At 41.1% G+C, this 19775-nt stretch overlaps 1 protein-coding gene across 2 annotated transcripts in view; it reads right to left on the bottom strand.

Annotated features, from left to right (window-relative positions):
• Nucleotides 1-14240: 14240 nt before the first annotated feature.
• LOC147899301 (UDP-glycosyltransferase TURAN-like) overlaps nt 14241-19775 on the bottom strand; it is a 122823-nt gene continuing 117288 nt past the window's right edge. For both annotated transcript variants that reach the window (XM_087377865.1, XM_087377864.1), the window contains exons 16-17: nt 15084-15212; nt 14241-14846 (exon numbers count right to left, since the gene is read on the bottom strand). In XM_087377865.1, the coding sequence (XP_087233991.1) occupies nt 14826-14846; nt 15084-15212 (150 nt within the window). In that variant the 3' untranslated portion in view covers nt 14241-14825. The remainder of the gene's footprint in view (nt 14847-15083; nt 15213-19775) is intronic.

Raw genomic sequence — 19775 nt, forward strand, 5'->3', positions numbered from 1 at the left:
TGCAATGTTGCCAATGAAACGCTTACAATTCGTGCACCATCCATGTATTCTTGCATAATCTCTTTCACGAAATGGGAAAAAGGAGCTCTAGGTATAAGTGATTCCACACTCTTTTGATAATTCTTTATTTCTAAAAGTGTCCTCCTCCTTGGTTTCCTTTAGTATGTCTTTTGCCACCTCTGCCACCGCCACTGCCACCACCACCACCACCACAGTGACCACCTCTAGGCCACTTTCTATTGTGTATTCTTTGTCTTGGAGATTCTCTTCTGGGCTCTTGGCTTGTGGGTCTAGTGGATTGTTAGCTTGGACCTGCTTGTGGGGGTCTCCTTGGGAGTTTCTTTCCTCCCACCATAGGCCTCCCATGTGTAATGTCATTGACAACTCCAAGCCATGGTCATTCCTGTGTCATTGGGCTTCGAGTTTCCTCATCTTCTCCACTCTTTGCAATCTTTTCTATTCTTATTCTTGTTTCCATCGCTTGATTTCTAGATCGTCGACAATCCCCCCATTTGCTTCATTCAAAGGAGCATCCGATTTGGTCTCTAAATCCTCTATTGCATTGTCGGATTCATCCCTTTCTTCCTCTTGTAATTCAACCTCTGTGTCCTCATCCCTTTCTTCTTCTTGCTACTCTATAGTATGCCATTGTAGGATTTTCCTTCTCCTATGAATCTCTTTTGCTATCTGCTGGTGTGACTTCTTAGTCTCTTTGACGGTTGGCTTAGTCCTTGCCAAGAAAAGAGGATATATGATTATGACATGAATAGTGTGATTAGCTAGCCTCTTGTTTTAGATAGTTGTTTGAGTGTTATTTTAAGTAATCCTTAGCAAAGGCTTAACCAAGGTTTAAAGCCTAAGCTTAGGTTTTGATAAAGGCCTAGCTTTTAATGCTTAGGTTTAGGACCTTAATTAAATCCTAGATTTAGGCCTTAACAAAGGCCTTATGGAAGTTGATGAAATAAATCTTCACTATATATTTTGGTGCCTGGTTAACATACAACTGGGAGACCAGTTTTAATTGCATAGGTCATAGGTTAGCATCACATTCATTGCATAAGGCTTGTCGCAAGTGTTCTTTCTAACAATGTCACTACTAAAGTTCCTACAAATCACTTTATGAACACGAATTCAACATAATGGAGAGAAACAATACAAAAACTGATAGTTCATTCAACAAATACAATTTTAAAAAAGGGTCATAATACAAACCATGTGGCTTGGACTCTCTGCTTCCTTGCAGCACCAATAGCCGCTAAGCACTCCATTGGTTAGATAGTCCTATGCCTCTACTTGTAACCAAAAGGTGTGCTCTTGAATTTGTGTATTTTTGAATTCAATGCCTCAATTTGTTAGCTTTGCAACTCTACTTCCTTCAAAAAGTCATGGTTGTTATTTTCCAAACTTTGAACCTTTTTTTTTGCCTTTTGCTTGCTAGTTATATGCTCCTAAAGGTCATTTTGAGTGTTCCAAAGCCGCGTGCAAAGAGATGTACAAAATAATTTCTACTCTACCTTGAATATTTCCATATTTTTCTTGCAATAGAGGTAGTTCCAACCTTAAGAACTAGCCTTGGACATCCTTTCCACTTATGTGTTCAAAATAACCAAGCAAACATTTGATAAGTAGACCTAAATAAAGAAAAATCCCCCACCCTAGAGTTATTCCAATTCACCACTCTAGTAGTTACAAAAAGGCCACTTTTTCTTTTAAACTAGATTTCTAAAGACCTAGAGCCTATCCAATGAGAGAGTAGAATCCCACTTAGAATAAAAATCAAGAGCGAGTATGAATGCACCAACGAAATGTTGCATCTGGATCCCATGCCAAAAATTCCTCTTATGAACAACAATATGAATTACCCCTATGCATAGTCATACACCAATGAAATGTAGCAACTAGAGGTCATTTGAGAAGATCATGTTTATGCATTAGATACACATGTATTTATGCCCATGTTTTCAAGCAAAGGTGACATTAAAGAATTCATTGCTCTATTTGAGTGAAAGTGGCTAGCAAGAACATCAATGTTGGAGCAAGGCCATATCTCCAAGATTACTTTTTATGCATCTTAGCTCATACGACATCACTTCAAGTTCTTATAGCCATGAGGGACTAGAAACAAGGACTTGACACTACTGAAAATAATGCAAAACATAGGGACATTTAAAGGTTGCACGTACAAGCACAAAGCTTGAGATTCATAAATCAACAATTGGTCAAATGCTTTGTCAAAAGGAGGACATTGACAAGGAATGCACAAAAATTGATACAAAAGTTGGAATCAGACAAGCCATGCATAGAGTTTGAATTACAATTGTCAACCTCTAACCTTGAAGTCTAATAGCACACACAAGGTCCATAAGCCAAAGGGGAAAAGGAAGAAAGTAATCAAGAAGGATCCAATTTCTAGAAACAAGATGCATGTTTGCACGAATGCATTTCCCAAAGAGCATAGATCGAAATCCACTAGTTGCAAGCTTTGAGAGCAAGTTCTGATGGCAAGTAGAATGGCAAAGGTGAGTGTTCACAGAAAACATTTTTATCAACAAATCACAAAACTTGGGGTTCAAAATTTTGAAAGCTTTTCTTGAGAATATGCAGGTTTTTAAGCTAAAATATAACTAAACTATCTACAATTTTACAGATTTTACAAAATTGCAAAAATATTTTTTACAAATTGTGGCAGGTTCATTGTATATAGTTTGCAGGGTTTCTATCAGTGACTGGGAAAAGGCATCCTTGGATGCAATTAAAGCTTCAAGTGTGCTAGTCCTGACAACTTTCATGCCTGCCATGTGTTGGCCATCCCATCCCCTCCTAGGCACATTCTGAGGGTAGGTACAATGGAAAAGGCATCCTTCGATGCAATTAAAGCTTCCAGCATGCTGGTCTTAACAGCTTTCCATGCCTGCCATGTGGCGGCCATCCTGTCCCCTCCTAGGCATTGCTAGCAAAACCCATACATGGAAAGGACTAAACACCCAAAGGAAATCCTCAGCAAGAGGAGGAGCCTTCGACCTCACGGGTGTTAAGTAAAAACGTAAAATCAATTGAAACAATAGGAAGCAATGAGCAAGAACAAACTGATAGTTGTATTGCACATTGGATAAGGTCCTTACAAGAAACCTAAATATAGATTGTAGTTCATGATCTCCTCCTACGTTCATGGAAAAGCCAAGTGCTTCCTACTTGTTGTAATTCGGTGATCCCCTAACCAGCTTCCTAGTGATCATGTGAGGATACATTATTGTGTGCATGTTACGTAAATCTCAGCCCATGTTCACGTGCTAATCTTTAGGCTGATCTTAGGGATGAGTTTGACCTAACATCCCCCCCTCAAACTCGTCTTGAAGAGGATAAAGAAACTTGATTCTTTATGTGATGCCTTTAATAGAAGAGGACAAAAGACCTAATTGAGGTGAAGTTCCTAAAAATGAGGTCGAGGCGGAGGTTTAGTGAGAAGATCAGCAATCATCTCATTGTTGATACCAAAGTATTTGACATGGAGGAGATCATCTCGAACCAAATCACGGATGTAGTGATAATATAGTGCAAAATGCTTGGTATGAGCATGAAGAACCGGGTTGCTAGTGAGAGCTATGGTGCTCTGATTGTCACACCACAAGATGGTTGGACCAAAAGGGAGTTGTTGTAGATCTTGAAGAAGTCGTCATAGCCATATCACTTCTCAGGTAGCTAAGGAAGCAGAAATATATTCAGCTTGTGTTTAAGATAATGTTACTGTCTTTTGTGGCTTACTGAACCCATGCCATTGATTAGAAAACAACATCCCATAACTGACTTTCCTGTGTGATGATCCAAACCCCAATTGGCATTAGAATAGGCATCGAGATGTAACTGAGAGGTCGTGGCTCATTGAAAGAACAAGCCAAAGTTATCGGTCCCCTTGAGGTAACGAACAATTCATTTGAGAAGTTTCCAATGAGTGAGGGAAGGTTTGGAGCTATACTGAGATAGAGTGATCACCAAGAAAGCAATGTCTGGTCTATAGCAAACCATGGTATAAAGCAAGCTGCCAACAAGATTCTTGTAAGGAAAATCAGGAGAGTTAAAAGAATCTGAATCTGGAGGATATTTGAAAAAAAAATAGTGCTAGTCTCCATGGGAGTAGCTACCGAATTGCAGGTACTCATATGGTATCAGGATAGAAGTTCTCGAACATATTTATGTTGATGAAGATGAAGTATACCCTTAAAACGATCTCTCTTGATCTCCATGCCAAGACAATAACCAATATCACCAAGGTCGACCATATCATAGTGGGATCTCAACTGAGTTTTAACTTGTTGTAGGAGAGGAACATCATTGGCGAAAAGAATGATACCATCAACATAGAGTGCCAAGAAAACAAAATGAGGGGAGGAGGCTAGAAGAGGCAACAAAACCAAGAGTGGTAAGAAATGAATCAATCTTGGAGAACCAAGAATGAGAAGCATGTTTGAGGTCATAAAGAGGCTTGTGTGGCTTACAAACTTGATGTGGATGGTGAGAATCTGAATAACCAAGAGGTTGCAACATATAGATTTCTTCAGTGATGTCTCCATGAAGAAATGTGGTTTTAACATCAAGTTGTTGAATCTCAAGATCGGCCTAAACTACATAAGCTAGATGAATGCGAATGGTCATAAGCTTCACAATGGGAAAAAAAATTCAACATAGTCAAGACCTACAATTTGTGAATATCCCTTGGCCACCAATTGTGCTTTAAACTTTGAAAGTGAGAGAAACTTGTGTTTATAAACCCATTTTCAAGGAATGGCTTTTCTGTTGGATGGGAGATCTACAAGTGTCCATGTGTGATTGTGAATAAGAGAAGCATATTTGTCATCCATTGCTTGTTGCCATTGAGTTGCCTGAGGACTATCAAGAGCATCTTGATAATGAGAAGGGTTAGGACCAGCATCTTCAATTTAATAGTGAGCTTGGGCTTGAAACCAAGGGCATTCAACAGCATAATATGACTGTGCATTTTCAATAACCTTGATAGATGGCCTGTGCGTGCAAGGAGGTAAGGAAGGTGGTTCCATGTCAATGACATCATCATCGTCTGCATGATCACAAAACACATCATTGAAGGAAAGAGGATCAAGAGTAGGAGGGAAATCAAAGGAGGAATTAGCCAGATGAGGAAGAAGGGTTGATAGATGTAGAAGATGTAGATGGTGGCATGAATAATGGAGAGATAGCAAATCCTAGAGAGGCAATAGAGGAGGTATTAGGATCAGCGAATGAAGATGTAGAGGCATCATCAGCATCATTTGGGATATCATCATCATCAAAAAGTGAGACATCAGTAGGTAGATTAGATTCATCTACTAAACGAACACCAATCAAGTCATCATCTAAGAGAAGAGTACAAACTGAAGGTTGATCAACAAACAAATCGGAAGATAAATCGGGAGTCCCATTGGCAATGGTAGGAAAAACATCTTCAGAGAAAATTACATTAGTACTAATGATAACACGGGCATGTATCAGATCCCACAATTTGTATCCCACATGTCCTAGCAAATAACCAATAAATATGGTTTTGATACTGCGAGGATCAAACTTGGTGCACTAATGCTCAAGTAGTTTAGCATATGCCTGACAACCAAAGACTCTGAGAAAAGAGATATCAGGTCTGGAACCATACCATTGTTCATAAGGAGTAATGATATGTAGAGTTGCTGTCGGAATGCGATTTTGTATGAAAATAGATGTATGCACATCCTCTGCCCAAAAAATTCCATCCAAATGACTATCAGAGAGCATAGTACGAGCATAATCATTAGTAGTATGATTCTTTCTATCTTCTGCACCATTAAGCTGAGGTGTGTAGGGAACGGTGAGCTCTCGTAGAATGCCTTGTTGCTCACAATAATCCTTGAACGCATTGCTCAAGCACTCCCCACCATTGTCAGATCGCAATATCTTGAGTTGGTGTCCGGTCTGTAATTCAACCATCTGCCTGAACTCTATGAAACGTTGAAAAGCCTCATGACGATGCCTGAGAAAGTACACTTCGGTCCATCGACTGAAATCATCAAGAAAAATTAATGATAATATATGCTTCCTCCTTGGATGGCATGGGCATAGGACCTTAAATATCTTTATGAACAAGAGCAAGCATTGTGGAAGCACGAGGAAACTTTGATGAAATGTTCGAGTCTGATGTTTGCCAAGAATACATGCTTCACAAGTGGTGAGTGTTGGATGTGAATCCAAATCAAGACCATGATGGACCAGTTGATGCACATGAATATACTTGATAGACTTGAGATTGACATGAGCAAGTATTTTGTGTGAAAGATCAGTCGTGCCATGACTAGTGGCTATCATTACAACACTTTTAACATCACCTGTATCACTTAAAAGATAAAGAGATTGCCTGCGCACACCTTAAGCAATAATTTGCTTAGTATTCTTGTGAGACGAATGATACAAGATGTGGCAGTGAACTCTACTGCGACTACCATATCAGTGAGGCATGAGATAGAAATAAAATCCCTCTTGAGATTTGGGACAAACAATATACCAGAGAGACGGAATATATCACCAGTAGGAAGAGAAAATTGAACGTCTCCAATTCCTTCAATATCATGTTTAGAATCATCATCCATTTGAACTGTACGTCGAGAAGTAAAAGTCTTGAAGCTAACATACCAATCTTTGTGGAAGGTCATGTGCTGATTTGCTCCTGAATCAAGCATGAGATTATCAATCATCTTTAACACTAGTGGCAGTGAACTCTACTGTGACTCCCATATCAGTGAGGCATGAGATAGGAATCAAATCCCTCTTGAGATTTGGGACATACAATACACCAGAGAGACGGAATATATTACCAGTAGGAAGAGAAAATTGAACGATATCATGTTTAGAATCATCATCCATTTGAACTGTACGTCGAGAAGTAAAAGTCTTGAAGCTAACATACCAATCTTTGTGGAAGGTCATGTGCTGATTTTCTCCTAAATCAAGGACGAGATTATCAATCATCTTTAACACTAGTTTAGTAGAAGGAAATAAAAATGTCCTAGGACACTTTTATGTCCTATCAATTTATCAACTTCCTAGAATTATTCAAATGCATCGATAAGGTATTTTGGGGTTTTGATTATTTTCCATAATAGCTTATATGCTGAAAAAAACTTGGAATTATTATGGATTAGAACTTGCACCTATTACTTTGAGTTCTACCTAAAGTTTTAAGGTCAACCAAACACCAACATTTCAAGCTGAAGTTTTAGATAAAACGGCCATACTTCTTACGTAGAATGAGTTTTTTTAGAGTTTTGAAGTCCTAGAGTCTAAGGATAACTATAACACATATGTTTATATTTCCTCGGAGCTAGATAATCATATTCATTATGATCTATGGCCTTAAATGTAATTTTAGTGAATGTTGATGACAAGGCAAAAATCGATTTTTTACAAATTCTTTGGCATGTTTAAAAAGTTCCAAACTCAACCATACTTAGTACTTTTCTTCAATAGGATATTATGGAGTAGCGTGAGTTTTTAGGGGACCTAATGTCATGTAGAACACCAATTCAAATCGTATATTGATTGTTCCATGTGCTGTAATTCATGCTAAATTCAAGATAGAAGGGTTAAAGGATATCATAAGAACATTAATACGCTTAAAATTATACTTGTAGAGTGCCTCTAATCATGAATGAGTGATACCAATTAAAAAATTATATGCAAAACACTTATATACATGGTAATTCAAAACTATAAAAGTGAGATCTAATGCGAAACATGTTTTGGTAGTTGATATTAGGAGCACTTAATATCTTTTAATTTTAGCCTTTATTATGATGTGGTAACTTTACCTTATGATATAATATTGTTATAATTAAGATATGACGCTTTGTGGCTATTATGTGTAGTATAAAAAGATGTTTATTTATGAAATGTGACTTACAATGCAACTTGCTAGGCTGACCACTCTTGTTAATTGATAAATTAATCTTACCAAAATAATTTTTAAACAAAGTTTTGTCACTCTTAGGTGTTTGATATACTTATAAACACTTTGTAAAAAATGCTAGCTCCTTGAAATCAATTTTATTTTTAGGCATACTAGGTAAAGTTTCAAATCTAAGTACTATAATTTGGGTGAACGACCGTGTTACCATACATTTGTGAGCATTTTGTAATCACATGTAATAGTTTTTTGTGCTCCTTATATTTTTAGATAATAGTCCTATGAGTCTACCTCAAGCTCAAGAGAGGAAATCACCAAAAAACACATCTACAACAAGTTGTGATTTTTTTTGCCAAAACCTCAAAAGGACACTTTTATGTCCTGTTATGCTACCAAACTAGTGTTAAATTTGAGACTTGTGATGGCGTAAAAGCTTCTTATGTATGATGCATCCTAGGCTTTTTTGATGAATCGACTTGAGATGCCCCTGATTTGAGTTGCTTGACTTGTTTCTCAAGGTCTGATAGTTTCCTTCTGCATTTGAACTCGAAATGTCCCTCTATGTTGCAGTAGCGACATCTGCCCTTATGTCAATTGGTTCTGGGACCTGTGTGAGACTTGGGAGGAGGTGATGGAACATGAGAAATTAGTGCATGATCTATACTTGGGCTGTGCATTCCAAGATCGATCCTCATCATTTCTTCCTCATACAAAGCAGATGCAGCTTGCTCCCAAGTCAATTGCTTGTTAGTCATTAAAGCACTTCGAAAGCTATGCCACGAGCTAGGAAGTGATTGATAGAGTTTGGGCTTTTGTTGCTCAGCAGGTACTTTGTACGCATCTCCAACACAAGCCAGCTGATTGAACAACTCCTTCATAGCACGCACATGACTACGCAAATCTTTGCCATCTATGTAATGAAGATTTTCAAGTTTATGAAAGATATGTAATACCGCTATTTCTGATCTTTTTTCATATTTTTGGATGAGCCAAGCCCATAGTCCTGCACTCGTCTCACATGGTGCCTCAAGAACAATTTCTTTCTTGAGGCTCAAACCAATGGCAGCCAGCGCCTTGTCTTCTTTGGCTTGCCATATCTTTGCTTCTCCTTCAGCATTTGGCTTTGCATCTGTTCCAGCTGTGATCCCATAGTAGCCTTCAGCTTTGAGATGCAAAGACATCATCCTTTCCAAGCCTCGAAACCAGTTCCGTCAAAGACAGGTACAAGGCGAAGGGTGGAGGTCGACGTAGCAATCGCCATCTCTCTCTCACACAAACTTATGAAATCACGAGGGAGGTGTGGTTGCATGGACGACCGGCTCTGATACCAATGTTAAGTAAAAACGTAAAATCAATGAAAATAGTAGAAAGCAATGAGCAAGAACAAACTGATAGTTGTATTGCGCGCTGGATAAGGTCCTTACAAGCAACCTTTATAGATTGCAGTTCATGATCACCTCGAACTGATAGTTGTATTGCGCGCTGGGTAAGGTCCTTACAAGCAACCTTTATAGATTGCACTTCATGATCACCTCCTACGTTCATGGCAAAGCCAAGTGCTTCCTACTTAATGTAATTCGGTGATCCCCTAACCAGCTTCCTCGTGATCATGTGAGGATACATTATTGTGTGCATGTTACGTAAATCTGAGCCCATGCTCACGTGCTAATCTTTAGGCTGATCTTAGGGATGAGTTTGACCTAACAACGGGGTTGATACTTACGTTGATCAAGTTCTGCCAATGCAACGAAAGCATGAATGCAATGCATGGTAATATTGCCCAAGATGCTAAATTCTCACAGCAGGACGCACTTTGAACAAACCTCAATCGCTTATATAGTGGCGTCCATGAGGATGCAAGAGGAAATTTGAGCCCAAAGGGCAACTGAACAAGAGAAGTTCAACACGAGAAGGGCAAACAGCTGAAGATTGACCATGAGATCGACTACGGAGAAGTCGCTGAAGTCATCTTTAAGTCTTAATTGCGACAATTAGAAAACTAAGCTCGACACGGTCCACGTAAAGAAGGAGAGATCAAATGAGCTGGGGATAACCTGTAGCACGTACTAGCATCCCTGGCCATTGCAAAATTGGAGACCAATTAACCGAGGAGAAATAGCTTCGAGATAGGATGGGAGCGGCGTCTTGACTAGTGGATTTGTTAACCTTTTTCCCATCGTCCTGTCCATTGGCCAGAAATGGCGATTCGAATCTCTAGAACATCTTACGGAAATGTTCAAACGGCCACAATTGCTCTTGGATGAGAGTTTGCACTATTTAGCCACTACTCGACGGTAAAGGAAATGATTTCATCGAGGAGAGTTGAATTTTGCAGGCATCTAGTACTAGCTAACAACTAGGTTTAAATGTGGATTGATAATTTCAAGCCCCAAAGAGAGAGCTCTCCTAGGGCCAACTCGGCCAACCTTGCAGAGCTATCGGTAAGCAAGTCGAATGCTCCATGGACTACTAACCTTGGGCAAGTGGGGAGGGATAGACTCGACCTTATGGACATGGTGACTTGGATGACTTGCACACTACATGGGTCGATGGGATAGTAGTGTACATGGGTCGATGGGATAGTGATCTTTGCGTGTAGCTGCAATTATATTTTTGAGACTTAAGTTCAATAGCAACACCAACTTCCACCTTCATGGCATCCAACTTGCAAAGGAATAGCTAAGCTCTAAGCCTCCCACCCAACCAGGCTTCAAGTCAAGGCCGAAGTCATAGGGAACTAGTTACTAGTGGGTTAGATTTCAAACGTTTTAGTAGTTCAGATTTCAAACCTTGTATTCCAAATGTCATTGCATGTGGCATTCTGTCAAAGTGTCTCATACAGGTGAGCAAAATACAAACTCATATCTGGGCAGTTCAAAACAAAAGGCCTTTTTCAAGACCTTTTATTAGCATAAATCTTTGCACCCTTCAACTTATGTGTTTCTATTCTTTTAGTTCCACATAAAGGTCCGCTCTATTGACTTTATTGCTAGCATCAACTATCGTTTCTTGCTTGATTGAGCTCAATTGATTGGTGACCATATCCTTAACCATGAAGATAAGAAATTGATGCTGATGAAAATACATTTCATTTGTGTACGACCGCTTAGAAATAATTTCCTAGTTTCCACTACTCTCCGTATTCTGCACTTTTTTCCCAAGGGCTACAAGATGAAGCTTGAGCTTTGTGATTTCTTACTGCAAGAAATAGATTGCTCATGTGGATCAAAGATGATCCTCTATCTCAAATAAGTCTTCACATAAGGAGTGGGTGTCGATAATGCTACAATGTCCGAGTATGAGGGCTCGATTAATGGAGTTGAGGTAGCAAAGGTCTTGACTTTGGGAAATTCCATGGTGGCTTGCGTGGATTGGCACCCCCCCTATTGGAACTAGCCCTTGTTGGGTTGGGGGTTCCACTCAAATTGGGGTCAACGAAGGGAGAAGGTGGACCTAGAGCTACTCTACACACATGGATGATGCCAAAAATTATTATTGCCGATATTGCTTTTCCATGGCTTGCCACCTCAACAAATATGCTACCTTCCCCAAGCAAACACTAGCACTCCATAGCAAACAGTCCCTCTGCAATACTTTCATGCCAATTTTCATGTTTCCAATGGGGGCATCATTTCCATCACCTAGATTAACAGGGCATACACCCGTTGCAAGAATTTTGCAACGTTTGAAGAAAATATGTTATCTTGGCCCATCCTGGGAATGCACTCTAATCAGCTTAAGGATCCTATGTAACTCGACTTAAGGCTTCTCAACTTCCAACACTATCCTCTAAATAAGGAGCCATTTGGCCTTTACATGGGTTACACATCTCTTTATCCTAGTTATAAAAGTAATCTAGTATTGACACCTTCCCAAAATATACAAGGAAATTTATATATCATGATGAATTTCTAATCTTCACTACATGCTCTCACAACAAGGCCCCAAAGTTATAAATTGTGCATTTAGGTCATTAACGTCAACATCCAATTTCAACATTGTCTACATCATTATTGACATTAATCTTCTACCTTGCCTATGGAATTTTTGTAGTATACACCCTGAATACTTTCTTTAGCTACAAAACTACATTTTTCTACTATCATACTACAATCTCGAGTCATAACAAGTTGCTCAATGCCCAATCATTGCCTATAATTATGATGGCATCCAAGTGTGACTACATGAGCAATAGATTTTGGCTTGACTCTATCAAAGATCATTGACATCTCTCTTTGTGTTGTGTGGTTGGTGTGGCCATGTAAGCCCCTAAGATTGGCATGAGCCCCTAAGGTGACCCTTTCAGTATATCCATACATACGTGGGCTTGGGCATGGACGTGGGTGTGCATGTGCGTGTGCGTGCGTGTACACGTGCACGTGCGTGTGTGTGTGTGTGTGAGCTTTCACGAAAAAAAAGTGTGTGTGTGTGTGTGTGTGAGAGAGAGAGAGAGAGAGACTATTTCCCGCTTCATCTTTATGAAGTCCCTCTCCGGTTTGCCTCTTTCCCAAATGCATATTACAGATGTCGACAATTGGGTCATTTTGCTCGCCACTGCACTTTGGATCTTCGGCATCCTATCTCTACTTCGGCTGCAATTTTAGCTACCCCTATTCCAAGATCGGTTTCTCTTTCTAGCAAGCAATTGGTTAAGCAACAATGTCGCCAGGTTGATAAGTCTTTGCCTCTTGCTATTGATCCCACTCCTGCTATTACTGGAGACATGCCTATCATGGATGTTCATACAGCTATTGCTCACACTCCTGTTACTACTGGGGACTCTAAAGATGACAATAGTGAAGCAGTCACGCATTCTATGGTTATGCCTACTACTGAGGTTTCGCCCCATGATGCCTTGCCTATTGTGGATACAATTTCATCTGGTTTAGATATGCCTTCACACTGGGGTTGAAACTATGGATGCTTCTGCTGAACTGGATACACTTGTCGAACATGCTCCTCAGATGTCGGATTTTGCTTCCTCCTCTCTATCGGATGCTTCTGTTGGGACCGTGGCTGCAATGCAGGCATCTATTTTGGAGACTAGTTGTGTTCAAGATACTGAGGTTCCTTTTTGTTTGGATTCTTTTCATCCATGGTTGAGGCAAGTTTTTGACCCTCTGGTTCAGAAGTTCAAGATACCACATTATCTAAAAAAGAACCACAAGGGCAAAAAGCAACTCTGTTTCATTGATGGGGCCACTGCTCCCTTACTCATTTTCTGGAAGTGAATAATCTTAAGATGGAGGATATACTGCTTGATCCTCCTCCTGGTTAATGTATATTTTTCTACTTTCTACTAATCTCTAGGAAGTTTTTCTCCCAAGAGTTTCACTTGTAATCTTTTTACTTATATACTTAATGGTGGGTTTTCACCTCTTTTGAGGTTTCCCACACAAAAATATATGATTTCACTTTTTTTTTTTTTTTTGGGAGAGAGAGAGAGAGGGAGAGAGAGGACTTTATCAAACAAATAAACATCAAGGTTCATGTGAAGTTACAACCAAATGTATGACACCCCGCAATCAATGTATAGAATAACTGCTCAAGGACCATAGTCTTATAGCTCCCACTTCTATATAGAAGAGCTTAGGAAATAACAAGTCAAAGCGTGTCTGTCAGAGGGATGGTTGACTCGAACCTCAAAGCTTATCATAAGGTGTTATTCAAAACACCCGCTGCCTTCCTGAGGTGCTTCCATTAGACCCGATGCTGCCGCAACTCCTTCCACATGGCTTTCAATGTGTCCTTGACCACTAGCAGCACTCTCCACCCTCTTTTTACCACCTTACCTTCTCTCAGCCCTATCTCCACACCCATGCCCTCTTAATCAGCTCTTAACCCCTTGACCTCTTGCAGCCTCACTCAGATCTCTCACCCCCTTGCCCTCTTTTAGCCTTTTCTCAATATATCAGCCCTGTCTCATTGCCCTTTGAGCACCCTCTGTTACAAGATTCTCTCGTGGTTCCTTTGCTCTTGATTGTTTCCGTACGTGGATTTGCAGGTAATTTATGTATGCCCTATGCTCCTCATGTGAATATTTTCCCTCCCTCTTTCGTATTTCAAAAATACAATTCGTCCAAAGCTCACACCTAACACACGCACCTAAAGAGTTGTACAACCATGGTAAGAAAAGATGAGTAGATGTGCATAATACGTTGCCTGATACTTGTTTCAGGTCCAATAAATCCTTTACAATATACTTTTATCTGAAAGGTATAATTACACATCAATTTCTTCTCTGAAGACACACCCTAGAACTTCAGACAGAATGCCTGGTGACTGGTGATTAGGTCCTCCCCTAGCATTAGTTGCAGATGTTGGTATAGGTATCTAGGCAGATCCCATGGCAGTTCAATTCACTTTAGTATCCATATTGCTTAAGCTTCCTGGCTATTTTAGACATTGCTTCCTGCTGCTTGGAGATGTAACAAACCTGGCAGAGGTAAGCAAAAGCTACTCCTGGTCAAATATTAAGAGACTTGAAACGTGAAGGTAAATATTTACCTTGTAATTTTTACTGGCTCTGTCCGAGTCTCAGCATGCAAAAAAGATTGTGTAGGCCTCTAAATTAAGATCTAGCAAGATATACAACATCCTAAATGAAATGACAGTACATATCATGACAATATTTGAAGCAGTCCATGTTCAAATAACTACTCATTGTTCATTACGTTTCTATGATTTCCTATTCTCAAGCTTTTTTCTTGACAGGAAAGCCCCTGTAGCTTTAATATCTACTTGTTACTTTACACAATTACATAGCATGCTCATTGTGCGTTTCAATGACTTCTTTGCAAATTGGAGTTTTATGGCTCAAGAAGATGATAGGGAAAGCTGTCTGTGCCGCTTAGGTGTTGATACTGGTAAAAATCCAAGCATGCGCTCATCCTGTCGTACCTGGTACCTGCACATATGACTAAAATCCCTAAGAACCATTTCCTTAACCAAAGCAAAAGGACGTATATTGAGAAGTCTGCCAAGTCGAGAGTTACAACTTTTCAAAAAACAATTGATGGTTGTCTCTTCACTACTTTCATATCAGAGAGGAAACAGGGTCTCCATTAATTTAACAATACATTTCAGACTGAGCAGGATCAAGCTTCTCTCCCTGTCCCTGATCATTCAGTTGAGACAGTAGTACCTCCTTAATGAGAGGAAGTACATATTTTTCCCATTCATCTGCCCATCGAGAACTTGATCCAGAGGCCAAAGCTCCACTTCGCAGCTTGCTAAGCTGGTTACATTCATGAGGAAATCCCTTGAAGAGATCCTGCACCAATGTGGTTGAAGAGTTCAAGGCATGCAAAAAAGTAAAGAAAACTACGAAGACAAAAATAGCATATTGCAAGATGGATAGGGGGACAGAAGGCATTTTTGCCAATAAGATCCAGTATTTTCTTAGCTCTAGAGGCTATTCCGGGCATATAGGTAGGAGTTCTTTTAGCTCTCTGAAAAACAGGTCTACCAGCATGTTTTGATAAGCAATCCAAACACTGCCTTTCAAATGCCACAAGACACCACAAAGCCAATAAGTTTCTATGTTGCCCTGTCATTTTTATTCTCCTGCTCATACCAGAATAAAACAATGAGCGTAAGCATACGTTAATGATATACACACTGGCACTACCCACGTACCATTTGATTATTTCTTGCATCTAAAAGATTGAATGTAATGGAGGCAAAAAGTTGCAAATATAATTCTCTCAGTCGTTCAGATCGTGGCAGCATAGAAGAATACTATTCATATGAGGAAGATGGTTTCTTCTTTAGAAAGGAGACCCTTCTTAGAGTAGTAAATAAAGATCCTTCTTTGAATTGAAACCCAACAACACAAGAGAACAGTGTTGCCAGGTTATTTCAAATGCATTTTTCAAATGTTTCAAAAAGGATCCGGGTTTTTTAAAACATCTGAAAAGATTTAAAAATGATAATAAGAATATTTCTTACATAACATGTCAAAATATGCGTTATTTTTTTATTTTATTTTTCAAGGAACTGAGCTAATAAGTACGACCAAATTACAACAACAAACTAGGATAAAATCCTGTAAAAGCCACATACAAAAACTTGCCAAAACAAGGAGAGGCTTTGGTAACCAATCTGGAGAGTGGAATGCAATGAAGGCCCTGTCCTGGTATATGTGAAGAATAGACCATGGTCCCGCTCTCTATGAAAAACTTGAGAACCTTACTGGTCAACCAGGCCACAGAGCCCCACAGATGTAGCAAGTATTTCTCTTAAACTTGCCAACAGGTCTTCCTCGCTACTGTGTTGAGTGCAGTTGGCAACTGTGCTACAAACCATGCAGAAGAGTGATCAATCTTGACTCTTCTTGATGATAAGGCAGGCCCAATCTTGGAACAGTTCTTGCCCCTAGTTTTACATGTGATTGTTCTGTCTTGAAAAACCCTTAATTGATGTCCCATGACGTCGTAAAATAAAGTTTAGTGTTTCAGGCCCCAACCCTTGGATAGAAGATTAAAGTACCCGAGAATTAGGCATTGTATGAGAGCATTTAAACCACTTGGCCAAGGGCCTGGAGACGCCACATAGAAGTACCTCCAAAGATCAAATGTGAAGTTATCTAATACGCTCTAGGTGAATTACAAGCCTAACAAGCCAAGGCAACAGTATCTCCGCATAATATCACTGGATACATGGACTATCTCGCTGATCAGTGACCATTGTCTATGGCAACCACCTATACTCTCCTAGGCCTCACTAAACCACTGCTTGGAGCTGGCCCTTCTAGTACCAAAACCCTGACAAACAGCTTATGTAAGTCATTTCTCCAGCTTATGACGCTACCCGGGATGGGTAAATACCTTAGAGATCTAAATGTAGAAAAGATTTAACCTGCTTTGTCCAAGGAAGATAACTTAGAAAAGATGCCTTTGGTAAAGATTGGCTCCTCCAAACTGCTGCAAACCTCCCTTAAATAGCATAATTACATTTTATTACAGATGTGCACGTGTTTTCCATCTGTACTGGCTGTCCTTGAGGGTGCTCCCTAACCGGAGATTGATCCTCGGGGGTATCGGGTGGACACTTGGGCATTACCTTATACACAGGAGTGTTCTTGCAGGGCAGAAGTCCAGAAGTCTGCAGCACACCTAGGTGCAGACCTACACACAATAGGAGAGCAGCAAAGGGAGCATTTTCTGCAGTACATCTTCAGAGCAGGACTTTTGCAGGAGTGCTCAACCTTGAGCAGCTACTGAAGCCTATCACAGAGGCGCGTGGCAGAGAGGAGTTTCCTACAAAGGGTGCAGCAAAACACCCTTGTTTTGGTACGGTACCTCCGGGATTGTTTCCAACCAAAAGGTGTTGGTACATATGTTGGCAAGTTTTTGTACCTGAGATTCATCTATATATCGTTCTGTTTTAGCTATACATCTCCGGGAGGTCATTTTCAGGTTTTGGTCGAGCTTGGGAAGCTGGAGCAGATGTACATTCATGAGAGTCGCCAAAGCTGCATGGAGGGAGACCTTTAGACGATCCCACACTGTCTCAGGAGTTGCCCTGCAGCACAGAGGATTCGATAGGGGCCCTTCAGATATTGGTTCCGGCACAGAGGTTGCAGTGGGGTTTTACTTGCAGTATGGCAGCCTCGTTGACCCGGGGGGGGGGGCACAACTTCCCCATTGACATGGTCACCCCAACTTCTAGGATCCAGGGACAGAGTGTCCTCCGGATCAAAGAACAAGATGCGGCTCCCCCTTTCTCAGAAGTGTCCTATTTCTTCCCCAGAGGACTGTATGTGGGAGAGGAGACGGTGTCCAGCATCCTGCTTGGAATATCTGATGAGAGGCCACCAGGTCCCCCCAGCAGCTACCCTCGTTGCCATCTGGTAGGACATCATCTTTACCTTGCATGCCATTTGGGAGCGGGGGCGTCTAGATTTAGAGCGACCGCTGAGAGGTGGGCAATGAGCTGGGTTCTCTGAAGACAGGTTGGCTGACATCGAGTTTTCTCAATGGTTTCGCGCAATCAATGCCTCACTGATTGCTGATTTCTATGGTTGGTCTTTCAAGCATTAATAGAAAGTCCATTTAAATAAAAACAGAATAAATTGTCCATGTACACTTTAGGTGGTCCTTGCAAGCACAAAATAATAGGAAAGTGTGCCACATGATACTATTGGAGCTATGTGCATCTCAAAGTGAGAGAGGGCTTATTTGTGGGTGTGCCCGCCCTATGCAAGATAGGTTTCCTTGTGTGGAGAGGCATTTTCCAAGGCTATAGGGAGGGCTGCATCGCACATCTTGTAGACCCACCTGGCCAGGCCACTTTTGGCTTTAACCCTGGTCGGGTCAACTGACCTGAAGGTCAGGTCAACAGACCAGACCTGATCGGTTGACTGACCCTTTGCAGCGGCCACTTGGCAGGCTATAAATAGCCCTGCCCTCCTCCTTTGTGGAGCATCTTCTGGAGCATTTCTCTTCTCCTTGTTTGGGTGTTTCCCCTGCTGTATATACAGTTGCCATTGCCTCTATCTGTGTCGATTGTCTCTCTTTTGTGATGTATGCTTCCGCACTGCACCACTCTCACATGGTATCAAATGACTAGGTCAGACAGGGACCAAGTTAGGGTAGAAATCCAGCGCACTTTTTGAGGGCATTGCAGCATAGATCCAGAGGCATTTGAGGTGCTGTTCAGCATTTGCAGGCCTGCTTGTCAGGCGACCTGATGCGGCCCACATAGGTGGCTTTTTTGATGCAGTTTTGCACATCCTAGTCTCACAACAGAGGTCAGCGATCAGCCCTATAGGCAAACTGATCTATCCAAATGATTGCAGCAATAGGGGTTTCTGAGGAGCGAATGGAGCACCCTTCTTGAGGACGATCTGTAGCAATTCTCCTAGGCTGCTCATAAGGGCTGTTTGGTTCTAGTTCCAGGCAGCAGTTCTAGGCAGCAATTTCGGTGCTGTTTGCCCACGACGTCTTGGTGTAGTAGTTCAGGGCAGTTTGCCCACCTCAAGGATAGCCAGCAGGGTCCGCACTTAGTCCAAGAGGCAGGAGAATTTGGCGGCTGTTTGCAGCAGCCTGTTGGAGTCAAGGACATCGACAGAGGTTCGTGATTGGTGGAGACGTCAAAGGGGAAGCTTTTTCTTCTACACCTCTATCTCATCTTGTATCTCTTTTCCTCCACTCTTTGGAGCGTCTTTGCTAAGATCAACAGTAGGAGGAATAGCTTCATGGGTCACCATATACGAGTAACAAGGACAAGCTTGATGGCACCAATAATGCCAACTGGAGGTTCACCATGAAGATATGGTTTATCCATTAAGGTTTGTGGGAGCTTGTTCAGGAGCGGAAGCCTGAGCATCCGAAGAGCTCTATCAGCTGGGATGCTGACCAGGAGGACAAGTTTCAGATTGGGAGGATCGAGATTCAAAGGCACATTCAGCTTTGGTCAGGACCATTATCAAGGAGGTTTCTCCGGCTATCCAAACACTAGAGAGTGCATTTGAGGTTTGCTCTACACTAGACGACCTCTATCCCGAGGACTCCGCGATGCGTGATGTTACCTTGCAGGGACAGCTGTACAATCTCGAGTTCCCAAAAGGGATTTCTACATAACTTTTTTGATGCAGGCCAAGATTCTCCAAGATCAGTTACAGGCTATGGATGCTGCCCTAACTACGAGTCAATTGGCATCGCTCATTCTTATCAAGCTCCATCCGGATTACCCGTGTCAGGTCACAACACATCAATTGGACTTTGATGACCTAAGCTCCCTTTTACTAGAGGAGGAATCGGTTCTTACCTCCCACGGAAAGCTCAGGCTCACTCCAGGTAGCACTTCAGTTGGACATGAAGCACTTTCATGA

This window comes from Dipteris shenzhenensis, chromosome 8 (genome assembly GCF_047967505.1).
Source record: "Dipteris shenzhenensis isolate YYH24624 ecotype China chromosome 8, Dip_SZ_1.0, whole genome shotgun sequence".
Lineage (NCBI taxonomy): Eukaryota > Viridiplantae > Streptophyta > Polypodiopsida > Gleicheniales > Dipteridaceae > Dipteris > Dipteris shenzhenensis.